The sequence below is a fragment of the Phaethon aethereus genome, assembly GCF_964289735.1.
Source record: "Phaethon aethereus genome assembly, chromosome: Z".
In the NCBI taxonomy this organism is placed as follows: Eukaryota; Metazoa; Chordata; class Aves; order Phaethontiformes; family Phaethontidae; genus Phaethon; species Phaethon aethereus.
This window is the reverse complement of record NC_138577.1, coordinates 83,743,803-83,762,693: the sequence shown is the minus strand read 5'-3', so window position 1 is coordinate 83,762,693 and position 18,891 is coordinate 83,743,803. Positions and strand designations below refer to the sequence as shown.

The window sequence follows — 18,891 nt, the reverse complement described above, 5'->3', positions numbered from 1 at the left end:
GCCTCAAGTTGTGCCAGGGGAGGTTTAGATTGGATATTAGGAAAAATTTCTTCACCGAGAGAGTGGTCAGGCATTGGAACAGGCTGCCCAGGGAGGTGGTGGAGTCACCAGCTCTGGAAGCGTTCAAAAAACGTGTGGATGTGGCGCTTCAGGACATGGTTTAGGGGACATGGTGGCGCTGGATTAATGGTTGGACTTGATGATCTTGAAGGTCCTTTCCAACCTAGTGATTCTGTGATTCTGTGTGATTCTGTGATTCTGTGATCTTCCAGTTAAATACAGAAACAATTAAGTTACACAGTCCTTGTTTGGCCCTGTTGAAATCAAACTGATAGCAATACTTTTAGAGAAATATCCAACCTTTGTTTAGGAAAAGAAATTTTAAAACTACAATACTATGGTTAATCAGAATTGAATTAAATTGCATATTTTAATATAATTTAATTTGCCACTGAATTTAATTTTTAACTCTGTAACAGTGTTGTATTGATGTTTCTCATGAGCTCTGTTCATTCAAAAGTGGTCCATAGTAACTCCACTGTTCTTTGACCTGGCAGCCATAAATCACAGCCCTGTTTGCCTTTCTTTGCAAATTTTCTTGTTTACTTCAGCTTTAGAGGGCTGACAGTCCTGTGAGAGATGTGACGATAATGAATGCCTTTGGTCTGCCCAAGAAGAAAGCTACATTTTCTGTGCCGAAGTTGCTTAGTTTGGTGGGACAGGTCTTCTCGGAACCTGAGAGTTCTACTGGTTGAATAGGACAGGAGATGGGACTTGTGGGTGTGACTTAACAAATCTAGTTTATTTGTACCTTCACAGTCTTCACTACTATATTTGGATATGAAGGGGACAATTTAGCTTTAGAAATACAGATTCTTTTTCATGTCATTACCCAGCGTGTGGTACATGGAACACAGTGGCATTCTCACTGTCTGGTGAGAATTGGAGCAGCAAGGAGAATGTGATTAATAGAAAACCAGAATGCAGTAGTCAAACACAATGGTAATGGCCTTCCTGGTGAGAACGAAGTGATGGAGTGTGATTAAAAGGAATCAAAGCCACCCAGCAAAACAGCTGAGTAGTAGCACAAGAGAACGGGAGGGAACTGATTCCACAGTTCAAGTGAAACTTCAGGAAAATTAAATTTTGCTGATTAGTAAGTGGCATGTGTATTTTGTATGACTATGTCATCTGCAGGACTGCACATTGGGAATAGAGAATCACAGAATCACTAGGTTGGAAAGGACCTTCAAGATCATCAAGTCCAAAAGTACTGAAGAATCTGGAGAAGGGTCCTCAAACAGTAAAAGAATTTAAATAGGACTAGGCCCAAACTAAGTCTTTTTTATCTCAGCTTTCTATGTCTCAAGGCAAAATGGTGACAGAGGAGCTGAGAATACAGGTGTCATGCTTCAGGGAAAGCAGAAAAATATGCTCAGTTTATGGGATTGTATGGTAAAGAAAATCATGCCATGCCATTTGTATAACACCTGCACTCACAAAAGAAACAATGCATTTCGTAACTGATGATTCCAGCATTTTCCAAAGAACTAAAGAACATTCATACTACTTTTTCCTTAAGAAATTTTTTAAAATATATGTGCACCATAAAAATTTTAATACGTATTCAGTGTCTATTATTCACAAGCATACAACTTGAATAAAATTGGATTTCTGATTGACTATGAGGATTCATCAACGTTAGGACCAGAACAGATTAGGAAATTAGAATTAGGAAAATGTTAGGAATATTTTTAAATTAGGAATTTTAATTTAGGAATTTTTAAGGAGGAGAGTGCGAGTGTGTGCATTTGAACAAAGTATAAGGTTGTGTAATTCAATACAGAAAACAGACAAGAAATAGACTTTAAAGGCTTCAAGGTAACTATGAAAGGCAAGAGGACATTTAGAAGATGAAGGAGAGGAAACCCTCAAGAGAAAACATTTTGGTTTGCTTGTATTCAGTTTACTCATTCAATTTTTATGAATAACATGGATTTACCATTAACTTCTTTCCTCCTTAATGTTATTAGGAAACAAACAACATCTGCCATTCCTTAGTTTTTATGAAGTCTCTCAATCCACCAAAGTGACTGTCACTTCTTAAGTTGCCTGATAAATCAGATATAAGACTATCTGAAGGAAAAGACATCTCATTAAATTGAGCTGTCCTTTCCCCTAAGGAGCACAGAAGCTTCAGCCAGCATAAAAAAAAAAGGAAAAAAAGCCTCTCTCCTGTGACCTGATTGACCTCCTTGATGCACAATAGACAGTCACAGACCTGCAGCTACTGACCTTCTCCAGACTTGTGAGGCTGCGTGTGTAGTGAAGGGTGAAGATTTTTGCTCTATAATATGTTTTGGAAAACAGTTAGAACCTCATTAAGCTTCTCACTCATTGAGGTGTGCATTTGTCATGGTGAAATGGTAGCAAAATTTACATGATCACTTTCTGCTGGGAAAGCTTGACCTAATTACAGAGGAATGAATTTATCCTGGAGTTGTTAGTGTAGATTTTGTCCTGGCTAGATGAAATTCCAGTGATTTCAGTGGAGATTACATCTCCATTATATAGGTCTGAATTGTCCATCAGTGGTGTGAGGGCTATTAAAAAAAATTCTCAAACTGCAAGATGGGACAGTAGAAGACGAACAGCAAGTAGAAGGTAATATAAATGTGTATTTGATTGATTTATTTCATGTCACCAGGAGACAATAAATTCAGTCCGTCACTTTTACATTTATAAAGTGGATTTCATGTAAAGACCTTTGTGTGGAGCCAATAAGGGCTAAGGAATACGGGGATACATAAGTGAAGGAAATTCAGTCAGATATTGGTGTTTTGCTTCAGTCATAGCATCATAGAATCGTTTGGGTTGGAAGGGACCTTTAAAGGTCATCTTAGTCCAATCCCCCTGGAATGAGCAGGGACATCTTCAACCAGAGTAGGTTGCTCAGAGCCCCGACCTGGGATGTTCCCAGGGATGGGGCATCTGCCACCTCTCTGGGCAACCTGGGCCAGGGTTTCACCATCCTCATTGTGAAAAATTTCTTTCTTCTATCTAGTCGGAATCTAAATAAGTCTATATCTAGTCTAAAACTAAATCTAAATCAAGTTTTTTAGTTCAAAAGAGTTACCCCTTGTCCTACTGCTACAGGCCCTGTTAAAAAATCTGTCCCCATCTTTCTTATAAACCCCCTTGAAGTCCTGGCCGGCTGCAACAAGGTCTCTCCAGTCATTGACTGCAGAGAGCAACTGGACATTTTGCTCTATCAGCCTGCAGTAGGAAGACATGTATGTATGTATATATGCATGTGTATGGTTTTTTACATATAAAGTGTGTCATTTAGTCCTTTTAATGCAGAGTCATGGCTAAAATTCACTAGGTTAAAATGTGGAATATTTATGAAGTAGAAGAATTTGATCACCAGATGCATATTTCATTACTACTATTTTTTATGTCTATTTCTTCCATATATTTTGTATTTTGTCATAATAATCTTTGATGTAGAAGGCTCTTGCAGAATGCTGTACATAGTAATTAACATATACTTTAAAATATAGAGTTTAATTTAAAATTTAATATTCTAGTGAATTTCCTTAAGGGGATTATTTTCAGTTCAGTGAAGTCATCATAAATCCTAGGGAGAAAAAGGTTTTGGAGGGGAAAAAAAAAATTTTTGTTTGACAAAATATTGTGGCATTAATTTTTGTCTTTTAGTTAAGTCAGTTGAGTTATTTCAGGTTTATCTTGTTATTACATACTGGTATTAGATACTCTTTCGTGTTAACATTAATAATGCTGTATAAATTTAAGGAGTTGATAATGCAATAAAACTGCATCTCTTAGCATTATAAGCATTTAGATTGCCCATCTTTAAACCTTAACTTTTTTTTGCATGAATATTAGCTGGAAAATGCCATAGGGATCATGCAAATTATTTATGAATGTGAGTTAAATTCAGAAGGAATTTTTTACTTTAAAAACTAACATGTATGTCTTTGACCTAAAAACTATCAGAAAAAAAGTTTAACCTAAAAATGAATTAAAATCTATCAATGAAATTAATTTTTATTTTTGTAAGACCATGTTTATTGATGTCAAATATTGAAATTAAAAAAAATATTCCAAGTGTTTTAAAATTGTGGGTTTTTTCTTTTCTCTCTTAAAAGGGTTGAAATTAAGATGAGGTATTTCACTACAAGCATGAAGATTTTAGGTTGACCCAAATATAAAGTTTTTAACTTCTGCTTAATATTTAGTAATTTTTTTTTCATTAGGTGGGGGGAAAAAAGAGATTATTCTTCAGGTTCTGTCCTGAAGAAAGCAATTAATGGTGGAGAAGACAAGCTAGTAATTTCTGCTTCCTTAGTGCACTTAACTGTACTGAAAATCAATTGTGTTCCATTCAAGGTTTTCTCAGTAGTTCCTCTAAGTTAAGTATGTGAGTATCTGCCTGTCATTTTCCCAGATCTGCAGAAACATATACTTAGAGCACTTAAATTTATTTACCTTGAACATTACAGATGAAGACTATAGGAGCAGTAGGGCTTTTTCATCACCGTCATTGTAAATAGTCCTTTAAATGTAGTGTATTTCAATAATGATAATATGACAGTAAATGTGTCATAAAATGCATGTTAAATCACTATGTAAAGAGATTGAAAGGTGGCAAATACTTAAAGGAAAAAAGTTCAGTAACTGTAGAAATATTTTTATTTGTTTCTCTCCCATCGCACAGCCCTTCTGTTAATTGTTCTTTAAACACATTGGGATTCACAGAATCACAGCAGGGCTGAGGTGTGAAGGGACATCTGGAGGTCCTCTGGTCCAACTCCCTCTGCTCAAGCTGGGCCACCTAGAGCCGTCCAGGTTGCCCAGGACCATGTCAGGATGGCTTTTGGATATCTCCAAGGAGGGAGACTCCACAGCCTCTCTAGTTGTGTAAAAAAAATATAAAAATCATATTGCCTAGTGTCTGGAATGCAGAATAGTGAGTGCTTTGAGAGCCCAAACAGAAGTGCCACCTCAGCAGATAGGAGGTAAGGTTACGAATGGTTCGGAGCGTGATACAGCTTGCTCTATGTATCCTGCATTTCTGCACGCCTTCTTTATGAAAAGCAGAATGCATTACTGAATCCAGAAGCAAGCATCGAAGTATTTACATTTCTCTGAACTGAACCAACCAAGTAAAAAGCATTTGCAACATTTCAGGTGCCGAGGAGAACAGATCGTATGTACAGAACTCCTTGTTTTTGTGGTGGGCTGCAATGGCGTGCAGTGGAGACGCAAGCATGTAGAAGGTCTCTAGAATCCATCAAGCATCAGCAGGAAGGGGCAACACAAGGAGAGGTTCTGCCATCTGTTTGCAGTGCAGAAGAGGGAAAATCAAAAGGAATTAAGGACAGATTTTTAATAGAGCTCACCAGAGCCCAACAGCTCTTACTTCTCACAGTGGGAGGTGCTGGTTGGGATTGCTTTTGAAATGCAGCCACTGGAGAGGGTGCTAAGCATCCTCTGAAAACACAGAACTCTGCTTCTGAAGGAAGGTGGATGGAAAATGAATCTACTCTAGAGGAACATATGGGAAACTAGGGGTGATGTGGGTTTGAGAAAACTCATATACTTAGGACGAAAAAAACTTTTTAAAAAAAGTGCTCAAAATGAATGGGTCTGACTCCTACACTAATGAAAATTGAAAGGCGTGGAGGAGCACCAGAGTGCTGACTGATGGCTGCTGTGCAAATGCTTCTTACAGCAGTGAAATCAGAGAAACTGATAAACTTTTGACTTCTAGTGGCTTTATTCATTAAGATAAAAGAAAAATCAATGTAAATTATCTTCACTTTTTCACAAGAAAAGGCCCTGAGTACTCAAGTTTTAATTATTTTCTAAAAAATTAAGAATAGTATATAGATGAGAAATTAAGGGGAAAATGTAGCATTTCTGAGAAGATAAAGAAACCTCACCGCAGGTATATTTTTTTACTTCTTATCACTGTGTTCAATCTTGCGTGTTTCATTGCACATAGCAAAGCCATGTTAGTGTCAGCAAGAGAGAAAAACGTCTGTTTTTACACTTATGTTTAAGCACATTTCTCTTTTGGCATTTCTGTTCATTGAAATACAACAGTCAGCAAAGAACTTCCCATGCTCAGTACAACCAGTCTAGGGCACAGTAAATTGTTCAAACCGCCCCGAGTTTAAAGCTTCTTTGCCACTCGTATTTTAGGACAGAACAACATGCTAGGTGTGAAAAGGTCCAGGTTCAGTATGGCCCCTGCAGATATCCTTAGATAAACTGATATTTTCTGTGAGTCATTGCCGCTGTTTTTAACACAGACATACAGTAATAAGTTCTTTGACATCTAGAGGAGGATGGTGTTTTATTGAAGCTGGACATTATTGACACTGTTTTGCCACAGTCTACATCATATGTATTTTTCAACAGATATTTTTCAATATTAAACAGTGGTGGATTCAAATATATTTAGGAATTTATTTTGGTTGTGCTGAAGATAAATATAAAGCCCATATTAGTTTCAAAGGTGTCTTGGTTTCATGGCTAAACCATGACAAAAGGTAATATGGTCTTCTTTTGTTTCTGCCCAATCAGAAAAGTTACAAGTGAATACTGGTATGTCAATCATTCCTTACACAGTATGTTTTTGCCTCCAAAACTTACCTGGACAACGAAAATATTGTTTTATGCATTTAAAAATATCTGCTTTGCCTTTCTTGCACCAGGACTCAAGTCTTCTCTTTTCTATACCCATATTCATGCTGTGTAGCTTTATGGAGGGGTATTTCCCATTCCTCATTCCTGAAGTTACTAAAAAACTATAAAAAGCACATACTGCACCAAAGTGATATGTCTCCCTGCATGGGACCCTAACTCCACATCCTTCATTTTAGCTGCCATCTGCTCCTTTGAATTCTCCTCTTGGCACATTATACAATTTACAGCTCAAATTTTCTGTGATGAAGATAGCATTGCATGGAAATTATCTCAGTAAAGCAGTATGGCGGCCCTCAGTCATGTTGAAAAGCATAATATAGACTTCAATTAAAAAAAAAAGTTAATTCTTCTGTAGGGCCTATGAAGCAAGCAAGGCATTTGAACTGAGAACTGTATGCCTCTGGTCCTATGCAGTTTTGTTTAATAGGTTGTAGAGTATTTTCTATGAAACAGTGACTATTGAATACTTTTCATTTAGTCTTGATGCAATCTAAAGACTTTTCATATGATGATAAAATTGTTGTCAGTTTATTTTTCATAATTGATATTTTCTGCTCTGTTTTGAGCATTTTTTATTGTCTTTTGAGTCTTTCCTCATTCTGTTGGTCGTTGGATGTTAGGTATGGTCAAGCAGTATGGTAGTAATTCTACCTTCTTATTTCTGGTAGAAGATTTGGTGATGCACAGACCCTGTTCAACCTTTCGATATCTCAGTCCCACTTTGTTTCAGCCTGAATTTTCATACCTTTGAGAAAGCCCTGCTCTCCTCCCTTGCACAGAGAGCAAGTGCCAGGAGTTTCCCAGCTTTGAGTAAACTGTTCTCAAAGGCAGATCAAACTGCCTTCTCAGTCACCTTCTGTCACCTGCGGACTGACATGCAACACATTTTCAGCCATTAGTACAAAGGAGTGGCATATGTGGCATGCAACCCAGGTACCTTTGACTTGTCCTGGATCAAGTATTTGGGTACAAATCTGCAGTGAGCGCTAATCCAGCTTCCACTACAGGTCCAAATCAAGACTTAAGCACACTGCTAGCATCTGAGTGGGCTTTTATTGTGGGTTGTGTGGTTTTTTTCCCCAAGAGGGATAATATCCATAAAATAAACATTATTATCATAAACATTATTACTTTGCAGTTTGATATGTGATGTTATTTTAAAATTCTTTATTCACATAAGAATAGGTGGTCAAATTTCCCTCAAAACACACAAAATAACCAAGTGAAAAAGCTTCATACAAGTGACTAAAAAATGAAAATATGAAATTGTTTGTCTTGGAAGGTGAAGCTTTCTGTGTGTATGGGCATATCCTGGGTAGGTTTTTGCATCCATAAGTGTAACAGATGCTAGTAGGTACCTACTTAACTATAACTGTATTTTATAGCCTTTTTTAGTATTTAATTTTAAGGTTATGCATTTGGATGCTGGAGAATGTTCTTACAAATTTAAAGAATCAAAGACTACTCTGCACTGATCTATGGTCGTAGTCACTTAGCTATTTGACTACACTTGGTTTTATACATAAAAGTGCTAGGGTATTTTCTGATTACATTCTTTGCTCTTTTGGAACATGCACATCTTCTCAAAACTGCATATGGGAGCGCACTCTGTGTATATAAAATCATGTGGTATTTCAAGTCATGACAGACTACTGGTTTCAGAATTATGGATTTAAGTACTGTTGTGCCTTTGGCAGCACTTGAAACCTTGGCAAGAGCTGCAACTGACTAAGAACTGAATAATTGTTTTAAAATCAAACCTTTCTTATGCTGTTTTCCTTAGGCAGAACATCCTGCCAGATACTAGGCTCAGTGGGCACTGCATTGACTGCCTTGTTCTACAGAGTTGTAAATGCGAAAGCAATAACCACAAAAATCATTATCTAATCTTGCCTTCTGCAAAATATAAAATTTCACCTAACTAAATCTTTTATTTCATATTTAAACATGTTCTCATTCAGCACTGGGCCCTGATGCTTATAAGATAAAAACAACTAGTGACAGTGAATTAACTACCTTTACTGGAATTTCCAACACTGTCATTTTAAGTCACTAGTATTCCAGATTAATACCTGAAATTTTGCTCGGATACCCACTTTTAGTTAGAAATTTTTTTCTTGAAATAAGATACTGAAGAGATAGTTAAGTTTTTCATGCAATTTAAGTGCTTAAGTGGATGTAAACCTATGAGGAGTTATAAGTTTCCTCTATTAAGCGCCACAGGCATTTCTAGGGTTTCTTAATTAATTACTTTGTTTTCCATTTAACATCTGTCATCCAAGCAGAGTTTTAACAGTTCATAGTAAGTTATCACCGACATGCACTAGTGAGTTGCCTGGTGTCTTCCTTCTTGTTTTGTTTTTCAAGAATAACTGCAAACACAATTTAGTCAGCTGAAGCTAGAAGGAGGCACTACGGTTCCCAAGGGCCTGTGAATAGTGAAGGATGTGCTGGTCTACCAGTACAATGATGACAATTAACGGACTGTAACAGAATAAACCCAACCTCACTGTTAAACTGCAAGAGAAAAATCTCTTACTCACACTAGCGGATGTATCCTTGACTGACTGGCATAAATGGTGCATTTTCCAGATTCATCAGATTCATGCATCTTGAAAACAATCTGACTTTTTCAGGGTTTGCTCCTCCTCTTTATAACTAGGGGTGACGATTTTTTCTATCAGTTGTTGCAGTGGCAGCCAGTTGAGTTGGTTTGATTGTTATGAGTTGGTGAGATAGTGTTAGTCATCTGAGCTGTGACTTGGAGGCATCTTTAGCACATTTAACCTGACAGCAATGGGTCAGAGCAAGGTTGGGTGCAAGGGGGGCTTTGGTGGAAACACGGGCTGTTTCAGTTCTCTGCTTGATGATGGGTTGCCTCATCAGTCATGCCAATACTGCCCACAGGGCCATGCTGAGAACCAAGGAAGACCAAGCCAGTTTATGGACAAATGAACTGAAGTCTGTCGAATGGGGAGCAGGGGAAGAGACAGGCTTCTTAAGTGCGTATTTTCAAAGAAACGTCTGTAGCATTAAAAATCACATTCTTAATGACTGATGCTGAGTTTTTGGGAAGTCAGTCAGTCAGTCAGTCAGTCATGGTAGCATGCACGTCCTCTGACACCCTGAGATTTGATGCTGAGAGGAATATAATTTATTTTTGACATTACATTCAGAAAAAAATTGTTTGCTCTTGGATTCTGCTCTCCACAGGTGGTTCATCTGGCTAATTTTGTAGAGCTCTTGCATGCCTTTTCCATAGAGATAATGTCATATATCTAAGTTTATTTTTTCATATATGAGTCTTACATTTTATTTGAATGTTAAAGGCAAACATATTTCACATTAATATAAAATTAACACAAGCCTTTATATAAACAAAAAACTAATGCAATATGTCATAGTATATAACATAATATAGCACACTGTTACATTGAAGCTGGCTTTCCCAACCTTCCTATGCTTCAAAGTTCAGATTTTTTCCAGACCTGTCAAGGTTTCTGTCTTTGTAACAACAATAATCAGAAGTCTGGCATAGGTACCCAGGTGCTATCCAAGCATTGTTTTCTTACATTCTCTCTCTTAAGCTAGTATGTGCTGGATGATACATATCCTGGTATATGCTTTCCAAATCTGCCCATGTGTTCTTGGATTTTTTCCCCTACTAATATCATGCAGTATTATTCACCTCTAAGGAAAACACGATTAAGTTTTCCCAAGTGAACATCAGATTTTCTCTAAGAAGGTAAAAACTAATGTTTGTGCTGCCATCTGTCTTATTGTATTTTGTCAGTGATGCATTAAAACGGGAAGAAAATGTTTTTGAAAATGCTTTAAAGCTGCGGAGTAGTTTACAGTTTAAGGTCATGCAACGCTTCTATCATACCATGACTTGGGGATGTCCGTAACTGTTTCGGGGGCATTTTTGTCGAATATCTGGCTCCTCTGTGCAAGTGTCACGGCTCTGGAGTCAGAAGGAGAAAGCCAGGCTGATGGTGATCCACCGCCCAGGATGGTGAGTCACCAGCTTGTGCTAGCTCAGTTGAGCAAGGCAATTCCAGCTTACTCCCTCTCCACCCCTATGAAATAAGTAAAGAAGGCAAATTACAGATAATTACTATGGAGATGGCTCAGTGTATAACTAGCTTTTTAAAATAACTTCAAGTTTTAAATTACTGCTGATGGAAAAAAAAGTGGTGTTGTGTAGGAAATTTTTAGTGTGGTAATTTAGTGCATTTACTTAACGAGTGGAAAGCAGAGCTGACATTGCATTTAGGCTGATATGTTAAAGCAAAAATAGCGTATTCTGTGAGTATTTAATAGCTTACTGAAGGCAGTTTTTTTAAACACAGTTTATGAAGCTATGGAAGGTGAAAGAAGTCCTAGCACATATAACAAGAGATTTAATTAATTTGATTTTTAACAATGTGTGCATGAAGTACAAACAAGTTCATAACTGTATTTTTGTATCTATTTTTAATATGTATCTTTAATTTCTGTCTAGGTTTAAGAAATACAGTATTGACAAGTAGAACTAGGTCTTTTGCATTTTACAAAAGCAGTTCTAGCTAGCTCTAGTCTAACTCGGATGAGAAATAAATATAGTCTATTCCTGAAAGAGCCTAAAACAGCAATCAAATAGTTAAAATTAATTAAGTAAACAGAAGAGTAACATTATTGGCATAGCTGTCTTGACATCTGAATGATTTATTTCAGCTGAGTTTCAGCTATCCTATGTTATTCATATGTGTACCTAAATGCAGAGTGGTTCCACTGAAACAACCATCAGAGTAATAACAGATTCCAGTTTTGAATCGCTAATACTTGTATTCATCCCAATAATTAAGTTTAAGAATAGTGTTTAAATAGCAGTCTGAAAAAAATTGTTACTGGAATGAATATGCTTTGCATAATTGGACAATTTTGTTTAACCTGCTTTAATGCACAGTCACTACTACTTTTAATTATTTGTTGCTCAAGCAGCAGCAGCTGAGCTTGCAGCTAATACAGATTTTGGGCATTTGTAAAATTTAATAACGGAACTTATAACTAACTTTCATGTTCTGTTCTGTTTGTGTAGTCATTCTCTCTGCCACCGGTACCTTGAGGCATTGCAACATGCTTGATTGACTTAGTTTGTAGTTCATTTATTTACTTCTGATTCTGTTGTTCTTAAGATTTAAATACTCACTTTCTTTTTTGTGGCATCAGCTGTCATGTTGTTATTGAATTAATGATGTATCTGATTAGTTCAATTTAAAAAAATAGGGTGGTATTTTCCTTTGTTTCGTTGTCTTGAAATCCTCTGCTGTTACCAATACATTTTACTTAAATTCAGTGATTATACAGTAAAATAACATGTTATTGTAAAACTTGAAATCTTCATCTGATATATACACCTCAAAATGGATTAATCCAGTTTCAAAATACACATGTAGACACTAAATGAGGAGTTACAAAGGGGAAGGTTTAGCCTGTTAAGTACCCTGCTTAGGTAATTTTAGATTATGTGTTTCATAATGTACTGTTCTTGTAATGTAGCCTTCTTAAATGTTTATTTGAACACCAAGTTATATAAATAAAAATCACTTATTTACCTCAGGAAAATTTAGTTGGAGACAAGATAGTTGGCTGGTGCTTTAGACAGTAATTCATTATTTTCTATCAATTGGATTTGACAGCCCCCAAAAGGACACCTTGCTACTCTGAAGTTAGAAATAACTGGTATGTCTAGCACTAATTGTCACATACAGTTACATACTGAATATTGTATAGAATTAATCAAGGTTTATAGTAGGTCTCAAATGCAGTTGATGTCTGTTGACAAGGTCTCTGCTATGTCTGATGAAGTTTCACTAAAAAGAGAAAAGATCTTCTTCCTCCTTTCCTAATTTCTCCCAACATAATACATTGAGTAATATTGAAGACAAAGAAGTCAATTTGCCAAGCATGGCATTGATCTTTGAGAAAATGTTTGAAATGTTTGTAATCTTTATCCATACCAAGTGCAAGCTCCGAAGCTGTCAGGGCGGATCAATGTCTGCCATGGCTGTAAGGAGCATTGTCTGTATGGAACTGATTCTGCAAGAAATCAAACAGAAGCAGCTTCCCTTTCAACAGGTAGAAGAGTATCCTTAAAAGAGAAAAAATAAAAGTATGGATACCTGTATTTAGTATCTTAACCATAAGATACCTGTGGTATCTTATACCACATTTATGGAGAGTCCTTTCAGACTTCTAGGTACTTTTAGACTATCCAAGTGAGAAACACTTGATTGATGCTTTTTCTGTCATTGAAAACTTTGCAAGACTGTGAGAAGACCATTTTTACAGTGCACGTGTATGTAAAACATACTGACTGCAAGGAGAGAAAGAACTAGGTCACTGATGTACTTTTAAAAATCCAGTTTTATTGTGAATATGTCTGTTTCTTTCTTTTGAATGTATAGGTAATAGATTGTCTACAGTCAAATGTGCTTTCTGATGGTAACTTAAGGCAATTTAATGGTTATCTATCTCCAAAAGGGAAAGGTTCTCATAGGAAGATATGAATTTTTTTTGCCTTCCTCAGACAACAAACAAGTGGACTGTAGGGTCAAATGGGCAACTGCTGGCCCTGCCCACCCTCACCGCCGCCATCCTGCCAGAAAAACAAAACAAAATCAGACCTCAAAACTGACATTTTTGCTCCCTAACTAGTTAATTTCAGGATCATTAAATCATTACAGAGAGTTGGGAAGAAACTGAAGGGAATGGAAAGGGTTGAGGATTGAGAGATGGGAAAAAGATGTGGACTCTGGCTGTCATTAACTGCTAGCCAGCCACTGACTTACCTGTGTCATCAGACAACAGCCTTCATTCGCTAACCAGAAAACTGTGTCCTGCAGTTGATCTTTTAGAAGGTTTCACCTTAAGAACAGCTCCTTTTTAGTACTGCAATAGCTAGCTCCGGCAGTGAATTTGACTGCAGAGAAGTCAACTGAAACTCTTCTGTTGAGCATTGCTGTTGTAGTATTGGGCCTACCCTACTAGCTAAATCAGAGGGAAAGGTTAAGAGTGTAATGTTATAAATATAAGCTAAGATCTTAACTAATTTTAGTTTAGTTCCTCACTAAGATGAAACATCTGTTACTGAAGTTGATCAAACTATTATAATAAAGTTTTCCATGAAGTCTTGTTGCTCGTATATTAAGAAAATGTAAATATTATAACAATTAGGACTATATGGATTTCCTCATCTGTATTTTTCTCTCTCTCCCTTCTCTTCCCTTCCCCTTCCCTGTTCCTGCTTGTTCCCTGCCCCCACTGCCTTTTTGCACAGCCTCAGTTGAAGAGGAACCAACTTCAGCAGGTATGAATAATTTCTGATTACATCTGCATCATTGTAACCATTCCTTGAGAGCTACCTTTTTAAAAAATCATTTTAACCAGGTTAATTTTGTGTATAATACATATATGTGAAAAAATAGCCATATCAGTGTTGGGTTTTTTCTTTTCTGTCTGCTCCCCTTCTGTTTGGAGTCAGTGGGAGATCTACTCTTCCAGCAGTAGTCCAAAACCTTCTTTGCTACATGTTCCTTCCTTTTTGCTTCTTCCTTCGTTAAGCTGGCACATCGGGCTTCATAAAACAAACCGGGTCAAAAGCAATCAGGCATTACAAAAAATCAGAGTTTGTGCTATTTTTTTTTCTGTCTTTATACTGGTGAAGCTCAGTCATCTGCATGACCCCAAAACCTGGCACCTTTAAAGACAGTGCAGCCTGGGAACAGCAGTGAAGGAAAGGAAGGACAGCGAGCGCAGAAGCATCCTGCTCAAAGAAAACATTCTGCAACCTATGGCCTGGATATCTGCTCAGTGAACTTTTATTTCCATTGACAGGCTGCCAAGTAGTGGGAATGGTGAACAACAGTGTCATAAAAATTAGTTTCGGAGCTCCCCAAGAGAAACAAACACATAGTGTTTACTCTATTGCAAAGATTAACTATTTATAATTAATTCGCAATCCATTAGCTTGGGAGTATTTAAAGAGAAAGAAGACAACACACCAAAGAAGAATGCCGCTAAACAGCTTCATATATTTGAAATGGCATTGAGTTGTATAAGCTCAGTGAGCTAAAACATCAAATGAATAGGCCATCACTTTATAGTGGCTTGTTAAAAGAAGTAAAGGTCTCCAGAGGACCAAAGGAGAAAAGGTAAGGGAAGTGAATGGAGAAAGGAAGATGGCAAGGGAGGATTGAACACTGTTTACAACACTAACCTACAACCTGGGAGCAATATAAGTAATTAGGGTACGGTGGGGAATAATAAATGAAAGGATGGAGAACAAAGCCAAGAGTAGTATGTGCGAGAGGGAGAATAGTAAAGACTAGCACTGAATAGAGAAAGAGACAAAAGGGAGCTTTTAACATGAAGGTTGTAGTGGAATGGAAAGAAGGCATGACTGAGATGAGAAAAAACACTGCAAAACAGAGAAAGGAAGAGTTTGGGAAAGAACTGTAGAGTGCTAACACACCCCTGAGGAGTATATATTATAATTATTAAGCATCAGCCTTAAACTATCTGTTTCCTGAGAGATCTGTCAGACTTAAAATTTTCATGGAAAATATCTTAATAGAAGCCTGTTGCAGCTGTTCCATACAAGTGTCGAGTTACAAAAGAAGATTTTTTTACACAGGAAAGAAAGAAAAAAGCATCCTTTTTTCCTTTTATGGGATTGGTCTAAGTATGCACATTTTGTAGAGAGAGTTTAAAGGCATATATAAATATGCTGCAGTAATGTTCAAAATGATCTTGCTGTGGCTATGGATTGTAAAACCATCATTCCTGTTGTGACCAGTGGAGTGTCTCGTGAAGATACGGCCTCCCTCTTGGCATTTTGAACACCACTGCCCTTTTTGTGAAAGCCTGTAACTGTGGGCTGGCCAAGCTAACCAGATACATCAGCGGGCAAAAGGAGGGAAGTGGAACTCATCAGACAACCACATGGGCTCTGCTACAGATCTCTGTTAAACTTAGCAGCTGAAATTTCAACAGTTTCACGAAAGCCTACAGATTCTATATTCAGTTCCTCAAGAGCCCTTGCCTTTTGGAATGCTGGATAACATTGTCAGTTTGCTTTTGTATTCATTTAAATGGATTGGTTTTAATCAGTTCTGACTGCTTTGTTTTACTTTGCCCTAGTATCACTGCTTTGTTTATTTCTCCACATAATTCTTGTGTTCAACAAAGCTCAGCCAATAATTTAAATGAATGTCTTTTGAGCATTGCTCCATCACAGAATATTCCTAAACATTCATAATTTCCTTGAATTCACCCATTTTACACCAGTATTTTTTGAAAATTTTCCCCCAAGACTTGATCAGATACGTTTCAAACTCAAATCATTCAACTTGTGGTTCTTTGAATGAGCTGCACCTAATTTTTAGCCATTATTTTTATTGTTATAGTTTGTAGTGTTTTGGGGGTTTTTGGCATCTAAAAATGTGCCAGTTATTTATGCAGTAATAGCTATACCAGTGTAACTATTTTTATGAAAACTCTTAATGTAAAGACTGGTCACCTTTTCATGTTAGTTATTCCATGACAGGATGCTGTTTGCAGTAAGAGTATAACATGTGGGAGTTGCACTGATAACAGCAATTTAGATAGATATACCCACATAGAGAAATCAACAGCTAGAAGTACACAAAGATACAGCACCAGGATGTTTTTGTTCTTTGATTTGGACAGATGAACAAATGCCTCTGGCAAAACGGTACGTGGTAGATTTACAATACGAGACAAAACACATAGTTGTAAACATTTGCACAAATAAATCTCAACTGCTCAGAAATTATGTTACAAGGGAACATGACTAAATAACTGCAAAAGTGAGTGAATTAATGTAACTGTAACACTTTCTGTTATTTAATCTGGTTCTGGGGCATTGATACTTCACATGAATGGCTTCTTTGGGAATTATTTTTGAAACAATTATTTTCTTGGGAAAAATTTTGATTAATCTGAAGGTTTTTGCAGGAGTTAATTTGACTAAACTTCTCCGGGAACAGCATGATATTTTTTTGCTGTTCAAATGAAAATTTCCACCTTTGGGAAAACAATTCTAGTCTCTTCCTTGAGTAGCAAACTTTGGGTTTTAAACTCTTCTGCTAAATATTAATAGACTATAACCGAATTCTACATTTGCATGAAATGTGACTGTGATCAAAATAAGCTATATTTAAGTATAGATACTATTTTTTAGAAATCCTGTAAGATGAAACAATAATTTTCTGCACAGGTGTACATAGCTTGTTTTGGATCTTCCTCAGCAAAGCAGTGAAGTACATAGTTAATATCTGAATACTCAATGCATAGTAGACCTATTTTCTTTGTAAGCATGTGTTTAAGCATGTGTTTGCTACATTGGAGCTTAAATTAGGTGCAGTGAAAGTGCAACCTAGAAGTGCAATATAAATTTTAACAATAAAGTGCACTATCTTGCTCCTGGAGGAGTCAAAAACAAAATGAGACTGTTGCATTAAAAGCTGGAAAAAAGTTTTTAATTTAGTGATGCAGGGCATGCATGTGAAAACAAAGTTATTTTTAAACATTCATTATAAAGAAAGTACTTGTTCTAGCTTTTCCAGAGGAAAATCTATGAATAAAGTGCCAATGTTCTTTACCTAACATTAATTTATATCTTAAAATTTAATAAGCAATAGTAGCTCTTCAGATGCTTTATAATTTATAGTTTCCATTGAATTTGCTTTAAGATATGATCAGGTGTTATTGTTCTGAAAGTAACAAATTAGTGCATTCTTATGGGATTGTTTTAATACCGTTTATTTCTCAGATTATATTGACATTTACAAAGCTGTGTCTTCTGCTTAGAACAGAAACCTCTTCCTCAGAGCAGAAAGGCAGTCATGCAGTTTGAACGATGCAGGGGTGATGAGTCCAAACCTCATGCAGTCACCTACAGCCTTTCACAGTAGCTTCAGTGGGATGTGCCTTGTACAGACAGAAAGCAAGTTCTATCAGCTACCAGATTTTGCTCTTTTCCAAAAAAAAGCAGCAGGTTTCCCCCAGTTTGTGACATGACTTAGCAGAGTGTAATTAACCTCCTGATCTAGTAGCGTTGGGGCGGAGGTATGCACACACTTCCAGCTGCAAGGCCCAGAAATCATTACTTAGCGTTCAAAACCATTGGAAGTACCTTATGATTGTCTTCGGAGATAAGAGACTGCACTTAGTGTAACAGTTGCAGGGAAGGAAAGATGAGAATATTAATTGGAGAGCAACATAGTATTTTTCCAAATGATACCTTTACTTACTAAAGAATACGAGATAGGATAAATTGCAGCTAGTATATTCATTTTATGAAGATTATAAACCTTATTTGAACATTTTATGAACATTATAAACTTTTAATTGACCTGTGATTTGGATCAAAACTAGAATTTATTTTTCTATTCTATCAAAGGGATAAAACAATTCCCATACTCTTCTCTTTTGGGATAGAGTCTAGCTTTTCTGACAACGCCATCCATGAGTAACGTCGTAGAAGTGAAGTTACAAAAATTTTACTCTGATCGCTGTAACCACTACGTTGAAGATTAATAACCCTGAAATAATAAATGCCCTATGACTATCTCTCTATAGAAATGGTATTTCACAGGGGTTCCTTCAGTTTCAGAATTCTTCAGTCTAATGAACTGTAATTATAAATCATTAAACATGTTTAATCTAAGAAAAAGCACTTTTTGCGTGCTTTTTAACCAAAGCTAAACCAAGGAATTTTTTAAATGATCCTCACAGTTTCAACAAGGTTTTCTTTAGCGCTACTTCAGCATAAGCTTTGAGCTAGAGCTCTTTATTCCAGTTAAATACATATGATTTTGTGGTGTGGTAGACATCTAAACACTCTCTTTTGGCCCACTTCTATATATCTGTTCATTTATTTTGAGTTTCAGATCAGTTAAATAGTTTTACCAGAAGCTCATGCATCCTGTGAAAGCAAGCTAGGAAAATCTCAGGACAGTTCTCCTGGAGATTTGTTTCCGTGTTTCTTTCCCCATTTACACATGTGGCATGAGTCTTTTAAAGCTGTTTATTGAACTAGGAGGAGTTTGCTTTCTTGAAAATTGTTTTTAAACCTAATGTATCAAC

General features: G+C 36.6%; 1 protein-coding gene across 1 annotated transcript in view; it reads left to right on the top strand.

Moving 5' to 3' along the window:
• The window catches only part of EDIL3 (EGF like repeats and discoidin domains 3), a gene marked incomplete at both ends in the record, with an annotated part of 263,433 nt that overhangs the window by 90,806 nt on the left and 153,736 nt on the right, over nt 1–18,891 (top strand). Inside the window, one exon of the mRNA XM_082012856.1 lies at nt 14,060–14,089. Coding sequence (XP_081868982.1) covers nt 14,060–14,089 — 30 coding nt within the window. The remainder of the gene's footprint in view (nt 1–14,059; nt 14,090–18,891) is intronic.